At 60.1% G+C, this 18,436-nt stretch overlaps 2 protein-coding genes across 3 annotated transcripts in view; one reads left to right on the top strand and one right to left on the bottom strand.

Annotated features, from left to right (window-relative positions):
• Positions 1-261: 261 nt before the first annotated feature.
• MNT (MAX network transcriptional repressor) lies at positions 262-17,195 on the top strand. 2 transcript variants are annotated; one of them, XM_012448326.2, is made up of 6 exons: positions 262-334; positions 6,022-6,601; positions 7,137-7,178; positions 7,290-7,401; positions 13,258-13,450; positions 13,643-17,195. In XM_012448326.2, the coding sequence occupies exons 1-6, from the start codon at positions 262-264 to the stop codon at positions 14,407-14,409; spliced, it is 1,767 nt and encodes a 588-aa protein (XP_012303749.1). In that variant the 3' UTR covers positions 14,410-17,195. The 2 variants fall into 2 exon arrangements, with proteins under 2 accessions (XP_012303749.1, XP_012303748.1); XM_012448325.2 differs by lacking the exon at positions 262-334 and adding an exon at positions 2,728-2,971.
• The window catches only part of SGSM2 (small G protein signaling modulator 2), a 47,890-nt gene continuing 46,129 nt past the window's right edge, over positions 16,676-18,436 (bottom strand). The window contains exon 24 of the mRNA XM_021671322.2: positions 16,676-16,813. Within this exon, the coding sequence (XP_021526997.2) occupies positions 16,755-16,813 (59 nt within the window). The 3' untranslated portion in view covers positions 16,676-16,754. The remainder of the gene's footprint in view (positions 16,814-18,436) is intronic.

Genomic DNA, 18,436 nt, shown 5'->3' with positions numbered 1-18,436 from the left:
AGAAGGGAGGCAGTGCCGCCTCTTTTTTTTTTTTGCATTCCATTTTTAAAATTTTGCAAATTTATATTTTGCAAATCTTTTGAGAGACATTGATTTTTCTCCCCGTGCTCCCCCGTTCTTCCCTGCGGAGTGCGCTGCGCCGCCCAGCCCTGTCGCCCCCCGGAGGTGATCCCTCCCTCCTGCCTGCCCGCCAGCCTGACCTGTGCCCGGCTCGCGGGCCGCAGCCTCGGCCCCGGCGCGCCCCCGGCGGCTCTCGGCGCGATGAGCATAGAGACGCTACTGGAGGCGGCCCGCTTCCTGGAATGGCAAGCGCAGCAACAACAGAGAGCACGTGGTGAGCGGCCGGGCTGGGCCCCTGGGGCACCGGGGAAGGGGAAGCGAGTGACCCCGGTCCCCGAACCCAGGCGGAACCGCGGAAAGGGCCCCCTCCCGGGCGGCCTGCGGAGCCTGGCAGCGCTCGGCTCCCCGCGAGAGCCGCTGCCCGGGGAGGGGTGATGTGGGCACTGAAATTAATTAATGAATTCATTAACATGCTGCAAGGGACCCGGCTCCTGCGGGCGCCACCCCGGCTACCTGGCACCCCCGTGCCCCTTCCGCAGGGTCTGCTTTTGCGTGGGCCAGCAGAGCCCTCGGAGGCGCTGAGGATGTGTGAGCCGGGGGGTGGGGTGAGGAATGGTGTTGCGGGGGGGTGGCAGGCTCGCGTGTGCGTGCGTGTGTGCACGGGGGATGTGTGATGTGAACCTCGGGAAGAGCAGATGAACGGACCTGTACACGGGCGTGTGTATAGCACACGAGTGGGCGTGTGTGTAACGGAGTGGGGGTGGGGACTACTCTACGCCGAGTAGCTCTTCGGCTTCCCTGGCCCATGGGGAGGGTGCGGGGGGCGCTCCCGGCAGATCTACGCGCCGCTTGGGGCGGAGGCGGCCTTTGCAGAATGAAATGACATCGCGTGTCTTATGATCCTGGCCAGCCCCGCCTGACCCCGCCTCCCAGAGCTGGGCTGGGCCGCGCGTCTGGGGTTTGCGTGAAAGCCGGGCTAATTGGGCGTTTGCGAAATGTCCCGCGGGTCGCTGGGGGGGCAGCCCCCGGCCCCCCCCTCGCTGCACCCCGCTTTAGCCAGTGTGGAATGTGGCGTGTCTGCGCGTTCCAAACCCGCTCTCGCCTGGAATGTTGCGTGTGCCTGCGTTCCAAGCCCGTTGGTTACACCGGGTGGTGACGTGGACGGGCTCCGCCCCCGACCACGTGCACCGGGGACACTCCTGCTGGGGACTGAGCGGCCCGGCCCCTCCTCACTGCCTTGCGCTCGGCCGGGGGCGGGGCCTGGGCGGGGCTGCGAGGGGCCTTGCGCCGGGTTGGGCCCGGGCCCCCGCCTCTGGGCACCTCCCAGGGAGAGCCTTTGCCCTGCGAGAGAGGAGCCGAGCTCACCTGTCGGCTCTCACCCCTAACCTGTGTTTGATCCCGAAGCAAGGGAAAGCCTCAGAATCGCAGGATGACGAGACGTTTAGAGCTTTCATTTTTCACTGACCCCCAAAACGTTCCAACCAAGCCCCCCTTGAATCACCCGAGGCCACACTGGAATGAGCCAGGTTGAGAAGGGGCAAACTTCGGCGCTCCCTCGAAAGGGAAGAGACTAATGCCTTCTGTCTTCACGCGCCCCGTTGGTGGTCCCTGGCTTCAGGGTGCTGCAGAAAGACGGGCTGTGGGAAAAGACCTCCCTTTTCCAGGCTTCTGCCGGGGCCTTGGCCCCGAAACGGTGTGTGTGCAGGACCCGGGGACTCCTTTGCCCTCTGCCCCCCAGAAGCCCCCAGCAGCGGCGGCTGTGGTGGAGAGAGTGCTTCGCCCTCCTTTCCTTTCTTTCTGCCTATTGTTGCTTCAATGATGAGTCATGCAAGAGGTAGTAGTGTGTTGTGTGCGCGCGCGCCGCTGTGTGCCGCCGCTGTGGCGGGCGGAGGGGCGGGGGGGGGGGGGAGCGGCAGCGGGCAAGGGGCGGGGGAGCTGCGGGGCCGCCAGCCTAGTGGGCGACCGGCCTCTCAAGGTCAAGAGTCACTCCAGATACGTGAGACCCAGATGCCTGGGTTTTGCAGAACTGATGGGCATGGATGTCGCCTGCACTCCCCGCCTGTTGCCTTGGTGGTCCAGAGCAGAGTCTTGACATTGGAGCGTGCCGGTGGTGACCAGGAATGTCCTAGCATGGGCACAGGGGTCAGGGGAAGACCGTGCACAGGGTTTGGAGAGACTAAGTCACCTGCTGCTGCCATCAACAGCTGCAGTTGAAGAGTACCCACTGTGTGCCAGGCACTGTTCTGGGGCCAATAGGATTGACCCTGCTGTGGCCTCCAGAGAAACTCTCTTCGCCCTCCCCTTCCCATCCTTTCCCAACTAAGCAAGCCCAGAGCTGAACAGTAAGGTGGGAGGAGACACAGAGGAACCTGGAAAGCTTCTCTCCTAAGAAGTGACAGAGCCCTGCGTCTCCCCCAGGTGATGGGCATCGGGTCAGGCTGAGTTCAGCCGCCCAGTCACAGCTTCTTGGTGCTGGGTCAGGGGTCTCAGGAGATGAGTGGGTGCTAGAAAGCCAGATCTACTCAGAAACGCATGTACAGGTGGCCGGAACCCATCCCAGCAGTTTCACCTCCAGAATCCATTTTCTTCTCCCTCTGGAGGTTCTGTCCTCTGAGCTGGGGTGGGAGGAATGAGAGGAATGGGAGGGAGGGGAGGGAGGGGAGGGAAGGGGATGGCAGGTGAACCTGCGGACCAGAACTGCTTTCCCGGGACCTAGCGCCAGCTCTGGAGAGGGACCCTCTTGTCTGTTCTCCCTTTCAACTTCAAGCATGGCTTTCTGACCTAGACCAGCCAGGTGATGAACCTGATGAACCTGCCGGCATGTGTACCTGTGAGAGAAGAGAAGAAAGGGCAGAGCTATCCTGGTGCTCAGCCGGAGGGCCTGGCCTGGTCATTTCCAGCATTCATGGAGGTGACTCAATGCAACTCTCTTCTGCCTTGATTGGAGGGAACTGGCTGGAGTGTCCAGAGGCTCTTGACCAAGTCTCCAAGGCTTACCCTGGGCCTGCCTTATGCACCAGGTCCCCTGTGTAGCATGGAGATAGGAGAATTCTGGTGCTTGCTGGGGCCCACCAGTGTGGACTTCGGAGCGCCGGGGCCACAGTCGCTTGGGAAGGTTGAAGGGAGAACACTGCCCATGCTCTTGACTGTGGGCTGAAGCCACCGCCCCTGGGTCACTACAGAGGAACAATGCTACATTCTAGGGGGCAGCCTCTGGGTGGAGCCCAGGGAAGCATGTGAGAGGGAGCGCACTTGGTCTGGCAGATGCGCAGAACATTCTTTTAAAGAGCCGAAGCACAGCCCGCTCCTCAGAGAGGACCCGACACCACCAGTTTGGCAGTTCTCCAATGCAAAGGGAGGGTCGCTGCTGGGGGTGAAGGGGCAGGAAGCTCTGGTGGGCTGGATCTGGACGGGCAGCTCCTCTTCCTCACCACCCAGGGAGCTTTTTCATGCTACTCTGGGTGTCACTGGGTCCTTCCTGGCACCTGTGAGGTGTGCCTGCCTGACTCTGGGTGAGAGAGGGCAGGTGAGAAGGAGGTTGCTATCTCCCAGGTGAGCTCTGGGGTTGATTTAAAATATGGGGATTGGGGTTGGCCTGCACTTAGGGTCCCACCTGTCCTTGTGACTCAGGGAGCACCCCGCTCTGACTGTCCCTCTGCCTAGGGAGAATGGAGCACTTGTCCCAAGGCCAATAATAATTTAGGTCTGTCTCAGCCAAAGGCATGGAGGTGCGGGCTGTTGGGCCCTGGGATCCAGAGCCTTGTCTTGGGGTTGGCGGAAACTGGGGACAACTAAGGCTGCTCTTGAGAAGGGCCCTGTCACTGGAACTCAGCAGGCTGCTTGGCCAGCGCGCCTGTGGGAAACCTGTGGGAAGCGGGAGCGCGGGGCTGGTTTTCTCCCGGGCTGTAACCTAAGCCTGGAGAGCAGGCCTCCCCGCACTGGAGCAGGCCTGCACCAGCCTGGCATCACCCCTTCCCGAAGGGCTGGGGAAAGCTGGTGGAGGCCCGATGGCTGGCCCAGCCCTGGGAAACCAGTGAGGCTTCCCCTCCCAGAACACTTCCCCCTCTACTTCCTCCTCGAGTCTTCCCTCTGCGGGAGGGTGGGGCTGGGAGCAGGCCTGGCTCACACTCCAGTTGTTGATTGGTCAACAGGGCCCAAACCTTGGGTTTTCTGGGGCCTCTGAGCCAGTAAGAGTGTGGGAGGTGGGTGCCCTCCTCCCCAGGGGGCCTTAGCTGACTCCCATTGCCCTTCCCCTCCCGCAGCCACCCCTTGCCCTGGTGTTTGGGCGTGTCTGCCACCCCAGGCTGTCAGCAGAGTGGGGCATCTGGGGCCAGAGGAGTGGGCTACTTGTCCTGAGGCTCCCTAGCCTGGGAGTTGCAGACTCCAAGGGTCTGGACCAGCCTGGTAGCCAGGGAACCAGAATGGTGGGGCCTGTGGGATGATGGGGCAGGCTGGAGATGGAGGGGCCTCCCCTTCCCCGTTTGGAAGCCAGCTCCTGAGTGGGCCTCGCCTTCCTGCTGGGCTTTCAGCAGAGATACTGAGCAGTAAGGTGGGAGGAGTAATGGATAGTGGGGTCCATTGCCCTGCTCCGCCCCCACTGAAGAGCCCAGCATTCTTTTCTCTTTTTTTGAGATAGAGTCTTGCTCTTGTTGCCCAGGCTGGAGTGCAATGGCAAGATCTCAGCTCACTGCAACCTCTGCCTCCTGGGTTCAAGTGATTCTCCTTCCTCAGCCTCCCAAGTAGCTGGGATTACAGGTGTGTATCACCATGCCCAGCTAATTTTTAGTAGAGACAGGGTGTCACTATGTTCGCCAGAGTGGTCTCGAACTCTTGAACTCCTGATCCACCTGTCTCAGCCTCCCAAAGTGCTGGGATTACAGGCATTAGCCACAGCACCGGACCCCAGCATTCCTTTCTACCTGCCTCTGCCCCTTCTTGTTTGGGAGAAAAATTTGCTGCTGTACCTCCTTCTCACCTGCCCTCTCTCACCCAGAACCAGGCAGGTACACTTTCCCCACTGCCCAGCTGGACTGGTCAGGTATTTGTGGTGTCTCAGGCTGAGTGGGGTATCACTGAGGATGTCAGAGGATGTGTTAGGCCTGGAGGACAGGGCATGCTGGTGCTGCTGGTGGTGGTGGGATGGCGGCAATTTGGGAGAAATGAGTTATACCATGAGAAGGGTCAGAGAGGGACAAAGTGTATTTGTTGAATGACCCCTGAGGAAAACAGAGCCATTAGGATCTAGCCTGGGACTCAGGAGTCCTGGGCTATTTCTGCTTCTGTGAAATGAGGGTGACGTCTCTCTCCTGCCTATGATGTGACATGGGGCTCTTGTGAGGATCCAGGGACTGTGAGTGCGAGACGCTTCCTAGTGAGCATGGCAAGTGGCCCCCAGGTGTCAGGAGGCTTGCTGGGACCCGCAGCAAATCACTTTGCCCTGTCAGCTTCATTTACTTCATCTGTGCCATGCAGGCACTGCTTGCCTCTAGAAGACCCCTGGTAAACATTGTTTAAGGCCTTCCACGGGAGCTGGACTCTCAGCACACTCCCTTCTCTGCTGTGAAGTCTTGGGTGGCTAGGCCACTGCCTGCCTCGCCCACCTCGGCCATGTAGCTCCTGACCCTCGCTGCTCCCACCATGCAGGCTGGCAGGCCCAGCACCCTCTGACAGCTCTGCTCCACCCTTCCACAGCCGTCTGTCCTGCCGCAGCCTGGACTGTCCGCCCCCATTCCTGTCTTCCTGCTCCCTGGCGGCAGGGACCAGGTCTGCTTGGTTTGTTTGCTGCTGTGTCCCTGGCGCTTTCCCCGTGCTTGGCTGAACTGGTTGGCTATTTGTGGTGTCTCTGGTGGAGCAGGGGTGTCACTGAGTTCTGGCTGGGCTGGGGTCAGAGGTCAAGTTAGGGCTGGAGGACAGGGCAGGCTGTGGCCCCGCTGAGACTCCCCTTGTGTTCTCTGTGCGTAGAGGAGCAGGAGCGGCGTCGCTTGGAGCGGGAGCGGGAGCAGGAGCAGAAGAAGGCCAACAGCCTGGCCCGGCTGGCACATGCCCTTCCTGTGGAGGAACCCCGCATCGAGGCGCCACCCCTGCCTCTGTCCCCACCGGCACCCCCACCGGCACCCCCGCCGGCACTTGCCACCCCTGCCCCACTGACTGTCATTCCTATTCCTGTGGTGACCAACTCCCCTCAGCCGCTGCCCCCACCGCCACCCCTGCCCCCCACAGCCCAGCCTCTGCCCTTGGTGCCTCGTCAGCCGGCCCTGGTCAGCACCCCTGGACTCACCATTAAGGAGCCTGCCCCCCTGCCCAGCAGGCCGCAGGTGCCCACTCCTGCTCCCCTACTGCCGGACTCGAAGACCACCATTCCACCCACTGGCAGCCCCAAGCCTTTGCAGCCCCTCCCCGCGCCTATCCTGACCATAGCGCCACACCCTGGAGTCCAGCCCCAGCTGGCCCCCCAGCAGCCACCCCCACCCACGCTTGGGACCCTGAAATTGGCACCAGCTGAAGAAGTCAAATCCAGCGAACAGAAGAAGAGGCCCGGGGGGTGAGTGGGGTGTAGCAGAGTCCGGCTGGTGGGATGGAGAGGAGAGCTGGCCACCCACTGGGCTGTGTGTGCAGAGAAGGTGGCCCTCCGACTGGGGCTTCAGAGGTGTGTCCTGCCTCCCCAGCCTAGAGGTGCCCCGCGTATTTGAACATGTTCTCACTGTGCCCATCTCTGTCCCTGGAAGGAATGCCTCCTTGCCCCGTTCCCAGGCTTCTGTGTTTTCTAACGCCCTCGAGGGCTAAGTCTTAGGCATTCCCAGGCCTCTGGACAGAGTATGAGCCTCTTGGGTTAGGGCTGGGGTCCACTGGCTGCTTCTGAGTCCCAGGAGCCCTCATGTCTCCCTCCTGGTGGGACAGAGGGTGACAGGGGTTGTGATTGTGGGCACAGCATGGCACATGGCGAACATCTCCCATTCTGCTTTAAGACAATGTTGGGGACAGCCCGTGGAAATTTGGGGGGGGGGGTGGCAGTGCGGGTGAGGAAGCCCGTCTAGTCGAGTCCTCCTCCCTGAGCCTCCTATCTGTCTGGGTTTCAGGATCGGAACCAGAGAAGTCCACAACAAATTGGAGAAGAACAGGTGTGTGTGCGCGTGCGTGTGTGGCCCAGGCCCCGCCCGCCCATGGCCCCAGCTCCCCAGCCCTGTCTCCCCCCGCCTCCGCCGACCGGCTTTGCTCGCCCCTCTCCCCAGGAGGGCCCATCTCAAGGAGTGTTTTGAGACCTTGAAGCGTAACATCCCCAACGTGGATGACAAGAAGACGTCGAATCTGAGTGTGCTGCGGACGGCGCTGCGGTACATCCAGGTATGGGGCCCGAAGGCCGACGCGGCGCCAGCTTCCCCGCCCTCCGCCGCCCCTCCCCGGCCGCGCCCCGCCCCGCGCCCCGCCCCGCCCTCCGCCCCCCGCCTCCCTCCCGCCTCCACGCGGGCGCCAAGCACATGGCCCGGCTGACGTCAGCGGGGCTCCCTGCCCAGAAGGGCGCGCGTGCGCAGAGGAGGGTGTGGCTCCCCTCCCCCGCCGCTCCCGCTACCCGTTGCCTGCGCGGTCCCCACAGCCTCGGCGTCCCCGAGGCCTGGAAGCGCGCGCCGTGACAGCTGGGGCGAGTCCCGGTGGCGGCTCCCGCCTCGCGCGTGTTGGTGCAGCCGCGGGTGGGAAGGGCGTGTGGAGCCCGGATTCCGCCTGTCTGTCGCTATTTGCGGGGAGGGTTGGGTGTGGTACCCGTCCACGCTGCGGCGCGGGGCAAGCCCCGTTTACCCCGGAGGAGGAAGGTCCTTTCGGGGCACGCGTGGAGGCGCCACGGCCCGAGTGTGGGGTTACGCCTGGGGCGGGGAAAACTGCGGTCTGACTGGGCGGCAAACAGCCCTGGGGCCGCCGAGCTGAAACACGTCACGCTTTCCTTCCTACTGCGCTAAGAAGGCGGGGGGGGGGGTCCCTTTTTCGGGGCCCTCCCGGCGTGCGTCGCCTCCCTTTGGGCGTCGCTCCCTCTGCAGCGCTGGGGCCGGGGGCGCCGCCACGTCAGGCAGTTGCCATGGCCGCCTGAGCTTCGGTTTCCCTGGAAACCGGTGGGGCTTCCGTGCGCCGGGCCGGAGGCTGTGGGGGATGGGCGGGCGGCCGCGGAGCAGTTGGGGACGGAGCGACGCGGGGCTCCCAGCCCGCGTAGGGCGGGGGCGGCGAGCCGGGACTCTCCCTGTGCATCCGTTGAGGAAGCTCCGGGGTAGACGCAGCATCACGGACCCCATGGAGGGGTGTGAGGAGGGTCCAGCGCCTAAGGAGCCAGCCGCGGGGCACCGCCCCTCCCTCGGCCTCGACCGCAGGGTCACAGCCCTGAGGTAACCGGAGCCTGACTTGCTGAGGGAAGGGCGGAGGCGGTCTCCCTCGAACGCGCGCTTCCGCCCGCCTTCCCGGCCAGGGGGCGGGGCTGGCGCGCCTCCAGAACGCTTCCGGACAGCCGGGAGGGGCGGGGAGGGGCTCTCGGATTGGCTGCAGCGGGCGGGGGGCGGTGCTTCCAAGGCGCGGGGGCGGGGCGGCCGGCGTGGGTGACGTAGGGAAGCCGCGGCCGCGTGGGTTCGCGCGTGCTTCGGGGCGGGGCATCGCGGCACCGAGCGGGAGAGGGGCCCGTAGGCCGCGACTGGCCGATGGCTTATTTCTTGGAGGGTTTTGCAGAACGAGGGCTAGGTTGTAGTTTAGTTTCGGGGCTGAGGGTGTCCGTGCAGACGCTTCGCGGCACTCCCGACATTCATTTATTTTTTTGAGAAATAGGAAGGATGGCGGAGTGAGTTCCTCTTTAAAGATACCGCTTGCAGAGGGCGCCTTGCGTAACGTGTGGGTTTGAACATGAATCGGAAGGAGACTCAGCGGCAGCCGCAGAAGGAAGCTCTTGAGGGGCCAGGCCCCGTGAAGTAGGAGCCGGGGTGGGCCCCAGGCTGTCCAGAAGGGACACTTTCTTGTGCTGGTCACGGAAGCGGAAAACTCAGAGGCCTATCCACAAACCATTTGTTCATGTATTCATCGAGGAGCTTTTAGCAGAGTCTCTGCTTCTGGGCAAATGGTGGCGAGCAAGTAAAAAAGCCGGGGTCTCCGCCCTCCCAGGCTCTGTCTTGCGGTAGATGGTGAACAAGTCACTACGGAAAACTGCCGTCTGGGCCTAATAGGGACCGGGCGGCGGGATCTGTTCTGGGGAGGTAGGAAAGTCGTTCCTGAGGAAAGGACCTTTGAGCTGAGACCTGCAGGATAAATGCGGGTGGGACGAGGCCACGTGCAGGCCGGGAGCCCAGGGGCCACCCCAGTTTCTCCAGCAGGAGGGAACAGGATGCGTTTTCGGAAATAAAAGTCTGGCGCTGTGGCTCGCACCTGAGTCCCAGCTCGGGAGGCCAAGGCAGTGAGGGCATTTGAGCCCAGGGAGTGTGAGGACGGCCTGGGCCGCTGAGTTGAGACCTCCGTCTCTAAGAACAAACAAAAACATGGTCAGGAAGGTTGCCTCGCAGAGACGGGCAGCAGCGCGCACTGGAGTCGAGAGTTGGTCCTGGAGAGACCGGTGGGGCTGCAGAGACCGGGATTTGGTTGCATGCTGAGAGCAGGAAGCTGCGGGAGGAGGGCGGTGGTCTCCAGTAAGCGGCTTGAAGGCGGTCAGGGATTTGAAGACAGCCACGGTAAAGGGGACAGATAGAAGAATAGACAGGGACCAAACCGGGCATCCAGGTAGTCACAGAAAGGAAATGGGTTTAGAACGAAGCAATGTGGTTTCACGTTAGACCCTGGGGAAACTGCAGGGGCTAGGTGAGAAGAGGAAGCTTTTGACCGATGTCACTCCCTGGTCCAGATAGGTATTCTACCCACAGCTGAGTAGAGTTCAGGACCACTGCTTCCAGCCCCCAGCAGCAGGGTTCAAATGAGGCCTGACTCACCTATGGCCTTTGTTGACATGGCCTTATCGGGTGTCACATCCAGCCCTTGCCACTCGAGTAGAACCGCTGAAAAGCCACACAGTCTGGGTGTGGTGACTCATGCCTGTAATCTCAGCACTTTGGGAGGCTGAGGCAGGTGGATCACCTCCTGAGGTCAGGAGTTCAAGACCAGCCTGGCCAACATTGCAAAACCCTGCCTCTACTAAAAATACAAAAATTAGTTGGGCATGGTGGTGCGCGTCTGTAATCCCAACTACTCAGGAGGCTGAGGCAGGAGAATCACTTGAACCTGGGAGGTGAAGGTGGCAGTGGGCGGGGATTGTGCCACTGCACTCCAGCCTGGGCAACAGAGCGGAACTCTGTCTCCAAAAAAAGAAAAGCCACACACGTGTGTGTGTGTAGGGGCAAGGGAGTTTCCTGCTGTCCTCTTAGCAGAAAATGGGGAGAAACAGTGAAAGCCAGAATGACAGAGCGAGCCGTGTGGCCTGGGACTGGCATCGAAAGTGTCAGGCTGCCAGGTTTCAGGCCAGGATAGACATGGTCTGTCTGGGTTATGTGTTGCAGGCACTGGTGATTAGAGACCTCTCTTCCTGGTGAGGGCAGACATGCATGCAGGAGGGGGTGTGGGAAGCTGGCCTCACTGGTGTGTGGGGTTGGAGACATTGCCAGGCCCAATCAGGAAAAGCGGCTACAAAACAGCAAAACGGCTCCTCTCCTAGTGCAGTGATCCCCAACCTTTTTGGCAACAGGGAGGAAGATCATATTTCCATGGGGGGAGGTGGGGGAAGTTTTGGGATGAAACTATTTTACCTCACATCATCAGGCATTAGTCAAATTCTCCTAAGGAGCACACGAAACCTAGATTCTGGGTATGCACAGTTCAGACTCGGGTTTGTGCTCGTGTGAGAATCGAATATCCCGCTGATCTGACAAGAGGCTGTGCTCAGGTTGTCCTGCTCCACCGCCGCTCACCTCCTGCTGTGCGGGCCTGATCCTGACTAGCCACAGACCAGTACCTGGGGGTTGTGGATCCTGCCCTAGGGGATGAAAGCAGGAGAAAATGGGTCTCCTGTGATTCTCCCTGTGATGCAGGAAGAGACAGACAGAGGTGGGAAGGAACCCTTCCAGATCCTTCACCTGAGGCCGAGCCAGCACACTGTGCATAGCTCTTCCTGGCCACCATGGACCCTGGGATGTAAACTGACTATGCAGCCACCTCACCTTCATTCACAGCTCGGACAGGGACAGTGTGTTGAGGTGGAAAAAGACAAAACATATATACATGAGATACTTTGTGTGAGCCAGTCCTGATGAAGTCTTACCTGACAGCTTCCCATTTCCTTTACAGTCAGATGGGGCTCTTCTTATCTCACCCCATCTTTTTTTTTTTTTTTTTGAGACAAAACTTCATAGAAAGTTTATTTGCAGTTCTTACATTCTCAGTGTGAGCTGATCTGGGTGGGACCCACTGCCCCACCCAGAAGTGGCCCAGTTCTAGGGGCAGAGGAGAAAGGGAGGGGTGGAGTGAGAAGAGCCCCATTCTTCCTCAGTGCTGGGAGGTTGGAGATGCCACCCCCTTCTCTTGCCTGCCTTTGGGCTCCAGGAAGGAGAGCAGATGGAATCTCAGGCCCGAGGCTCCTCCACACCACTGCCCCCCGCCATGTTGGAGGGAAGTGAGAGATACGGGGAGAGAAGGGGACAGAAGCAAGAAAAGGTGTTGACCAAGAAAGACGAGAACCAGGGGTGGGGGCTGAAGGAGAATCAAAGATAAAACACCAGTAGGCCAGGCGAGGTGCCTCATGCCTGTCATCCAGCACTTGGGGAGGCCGAGGCAGGCAGATCACCTGAGGTCAGAAGTTTGAGACCAAGCCTGACCAACATCGTCTCTACTAAAAATACAAAAATTAGTTGGGCGTGATGGTGGGTGCCTGTAATCCCAGCTACTTGGCAGGCTGAGGCGGGAGAATCACTTGAACCTGGGAGGCAGAGGTTGCAGTGAGCCGAGATTGCGCCACTGCACTCCAACCTAGTGACAGTGAGACCCCATCTCAAAAAAAAAAAAAAAATCAGTAAAAAAATTGGGGAATAGTAGGGAGGGGAATAAAACTAAAATCCACCCCAAATCTGAACCAGCCTGGATAAAATGGTGCAGGTGCCAGGAAGGGCTGGGAGGCAGGAGGATGTGGGATAGGGAAGGACAGTGAGGTAGGAGGGCTCAGATGTGGTCTTGGGGCACTGGCAGATAAGATCTAGTGGGTGAGGGGAGGAGGATCTGTGTGTGATGAGGGCACATGGGGTTCAGAGAGGAAAACCAAGGCTGGCTGGCGAGGAGTGTGTGTGAAGAGCCCGAGGCCCTGCACCTGTAAACCTGGGAAGCTAGGCACTCAAGAGCACGTAAGAAAGGGACTCAGGAGGCAGCAGGGACACATGTGTCAGGGTTGGCTGGTGGACAAGTGGTCATGACGTGCCTGGGTGAAAAGCTGCAGCAGGGAGGTGTATGAGACTTAAAAGAATGAGGTTGATGAAGCGTCAGGTCAGAAGCACCGGAAAGACTTTGGGTGTGGAGGGGAGCTGGGTCATGGGACACAAGAGCCATTTCTCATGGATCAGTTTAGCCCAAGTACAGGTGTAGAGGGGGGCTCATTCCTAGGCCTGGGGGTTGTTCCACCCAGGGAGTCTGGAGGGCAGTGGCAGGGTGGCGGGGAGCAGCGTGTAAGTGGAGACTTGTCGACAGGCAGCACAAGCAGGTGGAGAGTAGCCCAGGAGGTCCCGAGCAGGTGCAGACGGCAGCCAGGAAGGAGGCAAGTCCTGGAGATGCGACGGCGCGGGGTCGTGTCACCACCTCGTGGGTCATTTTCCAAGGGTATCGAAGTTACCAGGGAGACAAGTGAACATGGAGATAGAAGCGCAGGGTCCTGGGTTCTGTGGAGGACAGGCTGCTGGAGGAGGGATGGGCAAGAGGTGGAGAAGCACCTGAGGACAAGTTGGTGTGGAGGATGGGGAAGGCTCCGCATGCTTGGCTGTGCTTGCTTCAGGAGGGGCCTGTCTCAAGAACCCACACTCCTTGGGACGCTGGGCCTCGCTGGCAGGGGCATGGACCAAGACAGGCGTGGTCTCCAGCAACTCCGTCAAGCTGGGCCCCCTGGTTGCCACAAACTTGTCTCTGTGGGCCAGCTGATAGGGAGAGGTTTTAGGGGGCTGCAGGCCCCAAGGCTGCTGCTCAGGGTGTCCTGCTGTCCCTTACTCTGTGCCCCAGTCCCTGAAGAGGAAGGAGAAGGAATACGAGCATGAGATGGAGCGGTTGGCGCGGGAGAAGATTGCCACACAGCAGCGGCTGGCCGAGCTTAAGCACGAGCTGAGCCAGTGGATGGATGTGCTGGAGATCGACCGTGTGCTGCGGCAGACAGGCCAGCCTGAGGATGACCAGGCCTCCACCTCCACTGCCTCTGGTGAGCCCTGGCCCCACAGCCCTCAGGTGTCACACCTCAAATTCCAGCCTCCCTGGCCAGGCTCTTGCCTACTAGAAAAGACGGCCCTTGCCCCAGCCCTGTCACATCCCCACGCCCCCACCAGCATCTATGCCTCCAGCCGCTTGCTTCCCCAGCCCTTCTGACCTGCTCCTGCCCCATGTTCCCCCACAGAGGGTGAGGACAACATAGACGAGGATATGGAGGAGGACCGGGCGGGCCTGGGCCCACCTAAGCTGAGCCATCGTCCCCAGCCGGAGCTGCTGAAGGCCACCGTGCCACCGCCCAGCACCGCCCCTGCGCCTCTGCCTCCACACCCACACCCTCACCCCCACTCTGTGGCCCTGTCTCCCGCCCACCTCCCCGTGCAGCAGCCGCAGACACAGCAGAAGACCCCTCTGCCAGCCCCTCCTCCCCAACCGGCTGCCCCTGCCCAGACACTGGTACCAGCTCCGGCCCATCTGGTGGCGACGGCTGGGGGCGGCTCCACGGTCATCGCCCACACAGCCACCACCCACGCTTCAGTCATCCAGACTGTGAACCACGTTCTGCAGGGGCCGGGCGGCAAGCACATCGCCCACATCGCCCCCTCAGCCTCCAGCCCTGCTGTGCAGCTGGCGCCTGCCACACCCCCCATTGGCCACATCACGGTGCACCCTGCCACCCTCAACCATGTGGCCCACCTGGGCTCCCAGCTGCCCTTGTACCCACAGCCCGTGGCAGTGAGCCAGCCTGTGGCCGTGAGCCACATTGCCCACACCCTCTCGCACCAGCAAGTGAACGGCACAGCCGGCCTGGGGCCCCCAGCTACTGTCATGGCAAAGCCAGCCGTGGGGGCACAGGTGGTGCACCACCCCCAGCTGGTGGGCCAGACCGTGCTCAACCCCGTGACCATGGTCACCATGCCCTCCTTCCCAGTCAGCACGCTCAAGCTGGCTTGAGGATGAGGCCACTCAGAGGCCCCCAGTGGGGACAGGGAGGGGGACCCGTCCCCTACTCTCCCACCCACCAGCTCCACACATTCCAGCCAGGCCCAGGCCCTCCCCCCCCACACCCACCCCCAGGCCTCCTAGGGGAAGGGGGTGCAAAGACTCTGAGCCAAAGGAGGGAAGGGCCACCAGGGAGTTGGGCACAGGGCAGGGGGCTACCCCGCTGCACTAGGACTTGGTAAAATGACTCTGAGAGAGAAAACTTGAGACACTCTGGTGGAACGTGTCGCCTGCCCAGCCCGGTGCCAGCTCCCTCGCCCTCCTGCTTCCCCTCCCTGTCCTCGTAAACCAGTTTGATGTGGACGTCACGCTCCCTGACTTCTCCCTGCCCTGCCCTGCCCTGCCCTGCCCCGCCTTCCTGTGCTGCTGCTGCTATTGCTGTCTGGTGAGGTGGCCCAGGCCCCGGCTGTCCTCCGGATCCTCAGCGTTCTCTTCCCAGGCCTTTGGAGGGGAAATGGAGGAAGCAGAACTGAAGCCACTTGGCCCAGAAAGCTGTGGACTGGGGTGGTAAGGGGCCCTACTCTGAGCACAGGTGACAGATCATAGGAAGTGGCTGGCCTGGAGTCCCACCAGACAGGCAGGCGCCCCAGCCTAGGGCTCTGACCCAGTTGCAGTCACTGTGATTCGTTACCGTAGAAACGACTTAAAATGATTCTCTATCAACAATAAACCAACTCAGCCACTGCCAAGCTTCCTGTGCCCCCAACCCAACGCCTGCCACTGGGCTCTGGACCCCAGCAGGGCAGGCTGCAGTGGAGGAGGGACTCGGCTGTCCTGTCCCCTTCCCCTGCAGCCTGAGTCTGGATGGGAGGAGAGCCACTCCACCTCCATTCCCAGTCCCCAGCCCTGGGCTTGGCTCTTGACTTCCAGAAGGCAGCAGAGAGGGGCACTGTCCTGCGTTTGGCCCCTGCTCCTCTGACCTTTGCTGAGTGCTGGACACTCCTCCAAGGGACAAGGGGGCCTGGCGGTCTGTGAGTTTGGGCACCTCCTACAGCTCAGGAGACATGGACCAGCATCTGGTCTTGTTTCCAGGTGCCTAGAAGCCACATCATTGAGGCATCAGAAGGTAAAAACCCAGGGGCCCAGCCAAGCCCTAAGCCTGGCCCAGACAAGACCTGGGACCTATCCAGAAGAGAGAGGGCGGAGCCAGGGCTGCTTCTGCCCCTGTCCTCCCATTCCTTCAACACCCCACTTTTCCAGGGGCACTTTTGAGCAGGCTCTCCCTGGGGGCTGCTGAGCCACACCACCTTTCTCTGAGAAAAGGTCCTTGGTTGGGTCAAGGACAAGGCTGAGTGTGGAGTGAGGAGTCAGGGGCTCTTTCTTAGGGTGTGGCTTTCCCTGCCTCTGCCTGGGCAGCCTGCTTTGGCCTCTTGTTGTATGTGGATGTTTATTACAAGTGGCCTTGTGTCAGACATGCTCAGCTCCCCACCTGGACACACACTCACCAGTGGCCTTTCAGTGTAGCGGGAGGAAGCCAGTGTCCCTGGGTGTGAAGTTCGCACTGATGGGCTGGGGTAGGGGCCTGGGCAGGCGAGGGGGCCAGGCAGGGACAGAGTTGAGGATTTCTTGGAGTGCAGGAACAGAGGAGGTATGGAGGAGGTCAGCAAAGGTCCTGAGTGGATTTTCTCTTGAAATGAAGAATCCTTAGACAGCTAAGAACTCCCTTCCCGTTCCTTCCTGATTTGGGTAAAGGGACAGCTACAAACCAGGTCACCACCCTCAGAGGCTGAGCCCTGTACCCACCCCAGCACAGCCACCTCCACCAGACCCTTGGCTCTGGGAGAGCCAGCTCTGCTGTTCCCATTGTGACAGCGGTGGCAGGCCAGACCCACAGGGCAGTCAGAGCAGCGTTGTGGAGCTTGCCCCTCCCTCAGCCTGCCCACCTCTCCCTGCATCCTGAGGCCAGTGGCCCCCGGGCCTGCACAGATACCTCATCATCCACCCGCTGCCCCTCCCCGTCCCTGTCCCCCAGCAGTGGGGGCCTGCAAATCTAGTGCCGAATGACTATGTCCAGATTGGTGACGATGGGTGTTGCTGTTGTTTTTGTTGTTGTTTGTGAACGCTGTAATGCTGTGTGCCCAAGTGGGCAGCCACCACCTGGCCCTTCCTTGGGCGCCTCCCCCAAGAGCTGTCAGGACCGCATCTGTCCTCACCCTGTGGGACCGCCTGCCCCTCCCTCCCTAGCCCTTCCAGCCTGGGCCACACACACACACACACGCACACACACACACATACATCTTACCTCTCATGCGTGTTTTACCTTTTGATGTTCAGAGTGGCTCACTGGCTGGGAGTCCTTACCTCGGGGAGAGGGGGAGGTTGGTTCCTTGGGGGGGCCAAAGAAGGCAGGGAATGCCTGGAGGTAATGGGGGGTCACTGTAACCCCCGCTCCTTCAGAAACTGCTTCTCCCCCCATCCCAGGGTCCCGCCCCCAACCCCCAAAGAGGTGGCCCTTGTTTACAGTGAGGACTTGGTCACTGTGTCTCTGTTTCCTGAAATATAAACTGTAGCGACCCCAGACTGTAGAGATTTTTATGTGTTTGGATACATCTGCTGTGTGGGAAAAAAAAACTACAAAAACCCTAATTTTGTACATATTGTATTTTTACTATTGAACTGTATTCTAGTGGCTGTTCATGCTCCGAGACTTCAGTTACTGAGACATGAATACTATCCATGTAATAAGCACTTGCCTGGAATAAAATATAAAATTGAAATAAACCTGCACTGAAACCTCAGCTGGAGCTGCCAGCCTGCAGCATCTGGGTCATTTTCTTGTAAAAGGAGGCACAGGCCTGTAGGGAAACCCAGCAGCAGTGGTGAGATCACCTGCCTCAATCCTGTGTGCTCAGCAAGTCCTCAGGCAGCTCTGAAAATGGCAGTTCTGGTCGGTCTTAAACTTCTGCAAAGCATTCTATTTCCTCAGACCATTTTACAGGTGTGATCTTGTTTCATCTTTCAACAGCCCAGTGAAGTAAATAAGCAAGAATTAGCCCCATTTTGGCAGATGAGACAGGATTGAGGTGGCCAAGCGGCTCATTAAGGCCACCGGCTAGCAGGAGACGTCGCTGGAGCTGCAGTCAGACTCCAGGGCCCACAGTTCCCCTAGCATCTGCCACCCTTTGTGGCACCCGGGGCCAGTCCTAGACTCAGACCCAGTAAAAAAGGTACAGGAGCAGTGCCCCAGGATCTGGGCGCAGAGAGTGAGCGCTTCCTGAGAAGCCGCTTCTGGGGGTATGGTCATGGCAGGCCAGCGGGGAGTCCATAAAGCTGCCTCTGAGGGAAAGGAACAAGGAGAAGAGGCTGGAGGTCAGGGGCCAAAGAGCCATGTTCTCAGCCTGGAAGCCCCTTGTCCCTGTGGCTGTATCTTCTCTCCCCATGGCCAGGGGAAACCAGCCCTTAGCAGGCTGTCTTGGGAGGAGGTGGTGTGGGAAGTGAGTTCTGGAAGCTGCTTGCTCTGGGCCTTGCTGGAGACCAGGCTGGCTGAGGGTTCCCCAGTCTCTCATTTCCACCCTGATAGCACCTGTCTGACTCCCGGCCCTGCAGGGGGAGCTGACTCCACGTCTCTTCCTGAGGTGGTTGGATGGGGTTATCCTTGAGGAAGAGGAGGTGGTTGCCACAATGTCTTGTGTTCTCTGAAGAAGAGTTGACTTCAAGAATGTTCAGGCCAGACATGGTGGCTCACACCTGTAATCCCAGCACTTTGGGAGGTCGAGGCAAGCATATCACCTGAGATCAGGAGCTTGAGACCAGCCTGGCCAACATGATGAAACCCTGTCTCTACTAAAAATACAAAAATTAGCTGGACGTGGTGGGTATAGTCCCAGCTACTCAGGAGGTTGAGGCAGGACAATTGCTGGAACCCGGAAGGCGGAGGCTGCAGTGAGCCAAGATCGTGCCACTGCACTCCAGCCTGGGAAACAGAGCGAGATTCCGTCTCAAAAAATGTTTTAAAAATTAAAATGAAAGTTCTGAATCC

The sequence above is a fragment of the Aotus nancymaae genome, unplaced genomic scaffold, assembly GCF_030222135.1.
Source record: "Aotus nancymaae isolate 86718 unplaced genomic scaffold, 86718_ANA_hifiasm-v0.15.2.pri h1tg000018l, whole genome shotgun sequence".
Classification (NCBI taxonomy): Eukaryota; Metazoa; Chordata; class Mammalia; order Primates; family Aotidae; genus Aotus; species Aotus nancymaae.
This window is presented reverse-complemented; position numbering and strand designations above follow the sequence as displayed.